At 28.8% G+C, this 9,109-nt stretch overlaps 1 protein-coding gene across 2 annotated transcripts; it reads left to right on the top strand.

Moving 5' to 3' along the window:
* The first annotated feature begins 246 nt into the window (after nt 1-246).
* LOC132940349 (cyclin-dependent kinase 4) lies at nt 247-8,693 on the top strand. Of its 2 annotated transcripts, XM_061007888.1 has the most exons (9): nt 247-424; nt 696-1,226; nt 1,302-1,470; nt 1,548-1,689; nt 4,736-4,903; nt 5,005-5,165; nt 5,230-5,365; nt 7,336-7,445; nt 8,429-8,693. In XM_061007888.1, the coding sequence occupies exons 2-8, from the start codon at nt 791-793 to the stop codon at nt 7,411-7,413; spliced, it is 1,290 nt and encodes a 429-aa protein (XP_060863871.1). In that variant the 5' UTR covers nt 247-424; nt 696-790; the 3' UTR covers nt 7,414-7,445; nt 8,429-8,693. The 2 variants fall into 2 exon arrangements, with proteins under 2 accessions (XP_060863871.1, XP_060863870.1); XM_061007887.1 differs by lacking the exon at nt 247-424 and having other exon boundaries at nt 444-1,226.
* The last annotated feature ends 416 nt before the right edge of the window (nt 8,694-9,109 follow it).

The following is a 9,109-nucleotide window of genomic DNA, read 5'->3' on the forward strand; positions in this document are numbered from 1 at the left end:
ACGGGCCCCATAATTGACAACCCCTACAGGCACCCTTATAATATCTAGTATCTTAAAATCCTAGTTTGTGTATTTGGTGTAGTTGCCTCGTTGACGGACCACGTTCAAAAACGTAAATATCAGTCAGCTGTTCTGTGTTTTGTTATTTGACATCGACCGCTGCAACCAGTGGACCGGTAACCATGGTAACAACAGTGCGCCGGGGAAACCGGTTGGCCCAGCAACTACTAACACCAGCAGCAGCTGCAGCCTGCTGTTGCAGTCGCCGTCGTCGAGTTAGACTCAGGAGAACTCAACATTTCAGACCTACCCGGTCCGTCGGGCTGCCGTTGCGCAATCACCGTAGCGACACGCAGACCATCGGACGGCGAGAGCGGCCCGCGGCCAAACTGGTTGCGTTTTGCGAACCCATGGAAACGAAATGGTAACCTTTAAAATTATAAACAAAACGGTTTTTTTTTTTACTATTATTATTATTTTATTATATTTTTTTGCGGCATTTCCTTTGTTCGAGTACACACACACACTACACAGTACACACATAGGTATAGGTAGATAGGTACCCGAAGCGCCAGGTGTTTTCACGGACAACGGATACGTAACTTTAGCAGCCGCCTTCCTTCGTTCTTATACACGTACACGCACACTCACCCCTGCTGTCGTTCGCACCACCACCAATCACCAACAACCGTCAGTTTTCAGCTGCTGCTGTTGATGTTTGACGAAGCTTACAGTGCGTACACGATCAACCGAGTACAGTAAACTCGCAGCCCGGTCGTTTTACGTATGCATGTGCTTGCTCAGGAATCCACCGGAAGTGCGTCTTCGTCTTCTCCTCATACGTCGTCATCGTCTTCGTCTGCGTCGTACAAGTCCGAGTCCATCCGGTTTTTCTCGTTGCCACCCTATAGCCAAGCCCTTTGCCACGGGCCGACGCTGTCCACAGGTGGTTGCGACTCGTCCATCGCGATCCGTGTCAAGGACGTTGTGTTGTGAAACCATCCTCTCACCCCGTGTGCGTTGTATATTGTATGTGCAATCCGCGGGTCATTTACTCTGTCATCTCGTCCCGGTTTTGTTGAAACCAGATACCCACAAACTACTCACGTCCACTGTCACCATCATGGTATCGCCACTATCCCGATTGCAGTCCAAGACGTTCCCTGCTATGTCGTCAATGCTACAGGAAAAGGAAAACTATGAAGAGCTTAATCAGATAGGAAATGGTGAGGGCCACATGGACGATATACTTTATGTAAAAATGTATTGTAAAAAATACATCTTATAAATTTGTGTCATAGGAGCATATGGTACCGTGTACAAGGGCCGAGATCTTGTCAATAAAGGAAAATTTGTAGCCATGAAAAAGATAAAAATCCCATTGGCCCAGGATGGTGTACCAATGACTACTCTGCGCGAGATTGCTCTACTCAAGCAACTTGATCAACAAAAACATCCAAATATTGTCAAGTATGTAATATTAAACAAATCCTATGTAGGTAATCGTTCTAAATATTATTGTTATCTCACCTAACTTTACTATCTAGACTTTTGGATGTGGTACATGGTCCGAGACTATACAACGAGAAATGTATGACACTTTATTTGGTGTTTGAACACATCGAACAAGACTTAGCCACCTACATGGCACGATGTCCAAAACCTGGAATGTCTTCTGAAATCATTAAGGTATTGTCAACATTTATTTACTTTATAACTAGCTTATTAGGTAACTATCTTATCTATTAAATTGTTTCCATTTAAATTTTCAGTTGTAATCTAATATAATATGTCTATTTAACTATTGCATTTTAGTAAGTAAAAGTTTGTATTTAAATCATTTAGGTAGTGCATTCTATTTAAAAGCCAACCTTAATATATAGAATTATAGAAACCTTTATTCTTCTAAAATAAATTTATTTTGTTTTTCCTTAGACTTAGACCTATTAAATGTGGATTTAATTCAAGGTTTTGTGAAAATAGTTAATTAAAACTACGAATTTATAGTAGCTAGTAACATAATTATGCTGATGTCTGATAAGAGTATAATAGTTATTTTTTAACTTGAATCCAAATTTATTGACCATGGAAATAAACAGCATCTAGATACTCAATCATTTTAATTAACAATTAATCATCTTTCAAAATGCAAGGTTGCTAATACTTTTTAGAAAAGTATAGAAGATTATTTCTGAGCATTTAGAATTATAGTTAACATTTCACTTCCTACTAATGAATTAATATAATATATTTACATATGTATTTTAATAATAAAATTAGATAAATAAAAAAAAACCTAGACTTCTTAATTTCAATCTTTATATATCAGAACATAATTTAGAAAGTTAAGACCTAATTTTTATTAGGTATACCAGTCACATAATATTATGTTTCTATTATACCTTGGTAGGAACCTATAATAATAAATATATTTCATATGTGATTTAGTTTTTTAGAAATGGCACCTATAATATTGTATTCATAACTCAATAGGTATAATGTTTATATGCTTTGACTTTTAAATCTTATTAATATTTAACACCCACATACAAATTGTTTTAATGTAAATAGTGACCTAATTAAATTAATGATGATCTGAAATTATACCAATAACATAGCCTCACTTCCATTAGCCAGGTAATTTGGTAAGAATATTAAAACTATCAAAATTAAGGTGTAAAGTTATTTATTTATCGTACCACTTTTTAATTTTTATCTAATTTTAATATTAAATACAATTTTCTTAAAATTGATAACTACTATGAATAAATTAATTAATTCCACCTTTAATTTAATACATACAAGTATACTTATAAGTCTATTAAAAGGTTTAAAAATATTTTATTATGCTAGAAAATTTTGAATTTATAGAGTTAATATTATATATGAATAGTTATTTGATTATTTGATGTATTTTTAGTATATTAATATATTATGTACCTAATATGATATAATATTTCATTTTTACCTTGCATATTTAAGAATCTTTTAGAGAAATTTTAAGTATAGGTAATAAGTAATAACTATCAAATAGGATTTTTATTTTTATTTATGACTGTTAATTTTATGTATATAATTATTTTTACTTGTAATACAATTTACAACATAACCTAACTTAACTTTCCTTTTTACCAGTTTTTTAGCTAAAATAATTTGAAATATAATATTATAATATGCTTAAGGAGGCTGGTCGTGTTATAAGGTAATTAATATAGGCAATTTAACATGATGTCATTAAAATGACTTGTAAGTGTGTGCAAAGTAAAAAAATGTGTGTGTCAGTTTAATCTGTAATCGTTTTCGGTCAATATTTCCTTGAAATGTCCTGAATTATAACAGTTGGCCCACATAATACTGCCCGGTAGGTCGGTCATTATTTATATTTGCCGTAAATGAACTTATTTACGCGCAGTCATTGGCAATAATATTAAATTAGATAAACTTTTTTCAATTAAAAAAAAGTGGTTTTTCGACCAAAAATGAATGAATTAGGTTTGACGAATTTCAAGTTTTAAAACTGATTTTCATTGATTGCCACGTTTACTAGGTTTCGGTTGAGGCAATTTTGAATATCTATTTTTTCAGTTATGATATTCTTAAATAAAAGTATGATATTTTTGTATGTAATTATTCATTATGACACTAACAATAATTGTAATATTAAAAATCACCTCTAGTCAAACCTAGTAAACTTGTTAATCAATCATAATCCGTTTTCAAAATTAAAATACGTCAAACAAAATTACTCCAGGTTTGTCTGGCTTTTTGGTCTATGGCACTTTTTATCCATTGACTGGAGCCCCCTTTAAAAATTAATTTTTTTTTAACTTCAGCAGTGGCATATTTACAACTTTTTTTTTGTGGTGTATGGTGGTGAAAAGTGTTTAATATAAGAGATATAAATTGATATACATTTAATTATATAATTTTTTTTGTTTAACTTTTGCTACCAATGGGACATTATTTTAAACTATTTTAAATTAACATTACTATATTGACTATTTAAACTATCAAAAAAAAACCCAACAAGTTTAAAAATATTTACATATTTAAACTACAGATTGACTAAATCGGGACATTTAGGGCATAGGCCAAACCACCCATTATTTAATACCCATGTAACTGTACTTTATGCAAACATATAAGTATATATTAATAAATTATTTATATTTACAGTACACTATTTAAAAATGACAGAATATATAATTTATCCAAAAAATAAAAATATTAGTACATGTTTTCTTAGTTATTCATATTATTTTCTAAAATATAACATTCTGAAATATGTATCCAAAATTCGTATACTTTTTTTGAATCCTGAAAAAAAAACCAAAATGATAATATAAACAGAGAATTAGTAAAATCACAGAATATAAAATACAATCGAATTGCTGTGTTATCAATATTATAAAAATTGTATAATATATTAATTTTTTTTTTCCAATTTATATAGCAATTTAATCTCTTTTTTGTTGTATAGGTAGGATAGGTTTTATAATATAATGGTAATAATTATTATGTATTAAGCGTGTTTCAGAAAAAAAATATATGTATTTATTATATTTTGATTATAAGCGATTATTAAATGTTACTATACAAAAATATAACTGCTAAACTCAAATTTGCTATGTTGTATATTTGTTAGATAGAGACAACACATAGGGGTATTGTGTCATCTAAAGTACATTTTAAATAAATTAAAAATTGAATAATATTATTTATTTTAATTTTCTAGAGTGTTATGCGACAAATATTATCAGGAGTTGACTTTCTTCACTGTAATCGTGTTGTACATCGTGATCTCAAACCACAAAACGTTTTAGTGTCAAGTGACCTCAGAATTAAAATTGCTGATTTTGGTCTAGCTAAAATATATGATTTTGATATGAAGTTGACCTCAGTTGTAAGTAATAATTAAATTAGGAGTATAAGTTTTAACTTAGAAGCTTACAATTGAAAAATAAATATTATTTTATGTTGTGCTTTAAATTTATTATTATTTAGGTGGTAACATTATGGTATCGAGCACCTGAAGTTTTATTAGGTTTACCTTACGCTACTGCAGTTGATGTCTGGGCTTGTGGCTGTATAATGGGAGAGATGTACAAATTATCTCCTTTATTTGATGGCGAATCTGAAGCTGAACAGTTAGATAGGATATTTAGGTAATTAATTAAAATTAGTAAAGTAAAGAATTAATAATAAAATTTCAATTGTAAATAATTCTAGGGTGATTGGTCTACCATCTGCATTAAATTGGCCAAAGAACGTTTCTCTATTGAGGAGTTCTTTTGAGTCTTATCCACAGACTTGTTTGAAGACTGTAATCCCTGATATATGTTCTAAGGGAACAGATTTGTTAATGGTAAGATTTCTTTTATTAATACTTAATGTTTTTTTCAAACTAATTTATTTAATAACAGATTGATAAAATAAGTATGACAATATTAAATTTTTGTAATATTGTATTACTGATAAAACTATATTAACTACATCTATATATATAAAAATAAGTGTACATTTTGAATAAATTTTATAACTCAAGATCCACCAAACCGATTTCGATAAAAATTTCAGAACATATTAAGATTGATATGTAGATGGTTTCTGTGAAGTTTGTACGCTGTGGGATATGTGGTTCCAGAGTTATGGCCTCATAAGTGCACACCTGGTGACATGGCCAAAAACAACAACAACGTCTATACAATTATTTTTATCTATATATTATATAACCCATAGCAACCATTAAAAAACAAAAATTTCTATCGTAAATCTCAAAATTCCTGTTTGAGCACCAATCGGGGGTGATCACTTGCCTTTTTAAATTAGCCTATGACACTCACAAAGAATGTGGCTTTGTATTGGTGAAAGAATTTTCGAAATCGGTTCAGTAGTTTCGGAGTTTATCCAGAACATACAAACAAACTCTATCATTTTATATATTAGTATAGATCAAAATGAATGTTTGTGTGTAGATTAGACCTCTGGGAAGAAGATAGACTAATTTAAAACGTGTTAAATTTGTTTTTTTTTTTATTCATCAGATTTTAGTACGGTTGCGTTAGGCTTTTGTATTAATTGATTATATTAATCATCCGCAGGTGGAATTAAGTAAAAATGACAAACTTGGTACAATTTTGATACTTTAGAGTTAAATCATACACTTACGTACAAACAGCACGGGGTCCGCAATCTACTGCAGGTAGATTGCCTACCTGATAATATACTGCTGCGAATCAGAATTTTTATTCCGGGCAACAGTAAAGTTTTGATAAATTTTGAACACCATACACCGTACACCGAATATTAAATAACGAATTGAACCAAGTTTGAGTCATATAGAATTGGTACATTTAACGGGCAACGAAGTGCCAGCGGGTTCAGCTAGTTATACATATTTATGTATACATTCTGTATCATCTATAAATTATAACGATACCAATTATATAACAATATATTGGATAAAACGACATTAATTTTAAGGTCCCGGAAAATTCCCTTATATTTGTTAGCAAAAAATGTCTGGTTATAATGACAATATTGGCTAATATGATATGAAAATTGTCGTCTATATATTATATATGTTACGGGAAATGTGGAATACTGGGCAATGTACACATTGCCTGGTCAATGTGGTCTTGCCCAGGCAATGTGAGCCACAATGTTTTTTTTACCAACTAACATAAACGAATATTTTAAAACAATTATAATAATAATAATAATTGTTAAAAAATATTGACTGACATTATTTTTACTATAAATTATAATTTTATTATTACCCATTTATAATTATAATAATAATAGGGAATTTTTTATTTTTTTAAACAATCATTATTAATTTTATTAAATCTTATCATATAACAAACAATTATTATTATTATTATAATTGTTTTAAAATATTTGTTTATGTTAGTTAGTAAAAAAAACATTGTGGCTCACATTGCCCGGGCAGAACCATATTGACCGGACAATGTGTACATTGCCCAGTATTCCACATTGTCCGTAACATATATATTTGAACTTAAAAAGTAATGTATATTACAACCGTATAATTATTATTGTATGTATTGGTCAATACTCAATACTATCATTGTTATTACCTATTACCTATTTGCTATCTTAACATAACACGACTTGCGTCTTTAAAATAATATCACTATCTACAATATTTTACACCATATAAGTGTAATGTGTTTCATTAAAATTACTATATTAAAAAATATATAGTTACATTTTGGGTATAACAACGTTTAACAGTCCCAAGACTATCGTTATATAATATATGATACCAACTAGTTAAAACATTTTGAAAATAAATCTTTTTTTTTATTTCAGAAAATGTTGATGTTTGACAGTACTGAACGAGTGTCAGCTCGTGAGGCTTTGAAACATCCATACTTTAATGAAACATAAATTTAATTTTATCTTCCTTAGAGACTATTAATGTAAGTAATGAATGTAAATAACTAAAAAAAAAATACTATACATTTTTGTTATAAAAATCATATAATTGTTTATGTATATACTGTCAATATTTAAACATGGATGATCATCTTATTATTTTATTTCAAGTTTCTGTGTATTATTCTATTCTCATAGCAAAATCTAGAATCAATTACAATACTTCAATAACATGATGATTAATAATAATATAATTTAAAAACAATATTAGTATTGCATAATATATAAATGGTTTTATGTATTTAAATAGCACTAGCCATTTTCTAGACAAATCATAATATAATATTATGATTAATATAATTAAAACATAATATTATTATGTCTTCAATTTTATGATATTCAAATTACAGAATTATTATTCATTTTCATTTTTTTATCCATAATTTATAAAGAAATGTTACATAATTGAGAATATTTTCTAAATTTCTTCAATTTTGTTATGAAGCTACTGGGATCCTTGAGCCTATTCCGCGTAATGTGTGCAGTGTTTCATCCATGTCACTTTTCAACTTGTAATGTTGTCAGGCGTATGCTAATATGTCTATAACATCACCACACATGAAACATTGTAAACAACTATACAATATGCATGCTTAAGAATTATAGACAGTTTATGACTAAAACTAAATTGCATTATTACCTTTATTTACATTGTTCTATTTTATATGATTAAAAACAGTTATTCTAATTACTAGGATTGAGGTGTTAATGATCTTAAAATCTCTAAAATATATCTTATGCATTTAACTTTTAGTAGTATTATTATTAATGATACATACATTGCATAAAATGTACAATAAATGACCTATAATCTAACAAAATATTGTTAAAAATAAAATACCAATTATACCTAAAAATGTAAAAACATGCAATATACATTTTGATATAACTGCTTTTACTTACCAAGCGGATTAACAATTTGGTCTATAATCCATTTAATAAATCTCATATTGTTTTTTTTTTTCAGAAGTTTATTTTAAAGCATGCAGATACTTAGTTTGTATGAGTCTAATGCAATGTATAAGTTATTATACTTAACAGTATTGCAAGTCTCGAAGAAAATTATAATATTCCTAATTAGAAGTTACAATTTGAGTTCCAGTGTGGTTAACCATTTGCGTAGAACAGTTACCAAAATATTATAACCAGTACATATTTTTTTACCAACTAATTAATTTTAAGATCTCTCACTGTTTATATCCAACTTTGGATCTCGGAGTTTTGTAATTGACCATACATTTTGAAATTTATTTTTATTTTGCTCAATGACCATACTTTTAATCAGTAAATCAAAAGACTTGCCATTTTTCTGTCTTTACTGACTTACTTTTCCGTGTTAACTTCCTTTTGTCTGTACTTGTATAATTTAAGGTTTTTTCTAGTATTTTTCATTTTGTGCACTGATTGGATTATAGTGCGAAAAATTAATTTTTATTTCTTTATGATATTTTGTACATATTTTATCTTGTGTATTTTGATGAATAGCATGGGTTTTGATTTTTAAAATTGGGTCTGTACCTCATTTTTTTTTAATTTAAAATTTTTTTTTTATCTTCCTGCTTTTTTTTTAATTTTAGTTGTTTCAGTCTTAAAATATACTTTTATGTTTAGATATGAAATAAATGGACTGTTTATTCTTAAATATATG

This window comes from Metopolophium dirhodum, chromosome 3, assembly GCF_019925205.1.
Source record: "Metopolophium dirhodum isolate CAU chromosome 3, ASM1992520v1, whole genome shotgun sequence".
Lineage (NCBI taxonomy): Eukaryota > Metazoa > Arthropoda > Insecta > Hemiptera > Aphididae > Metopolophium > Metopolophium dirhodum.

Bases quoted from the DNA above. Each gene is read 5' to 3' on its own strand.
- LOC132940349 (XM_061007888.1), top strand. From the start codon at position 791: ATGTGCTTGCTCAGGAATCCACCGGAAGTGCGTCTTCGTCTTCTCCTC. The intron at 1,471-1,547 runs GTATGTAATATT...TTTACTATCTAG, and splicing joins AAACATCCAAATATTGTCAA to ACTTTTGGATGTGGTACATG. The intron at 1,690-4,735 runs GTATTGTCAACA...TTAATTTTCTAG, and splicing joins TGTCTTCTGAAATCATTAAG to AGTGTTATGCGACAAATATT.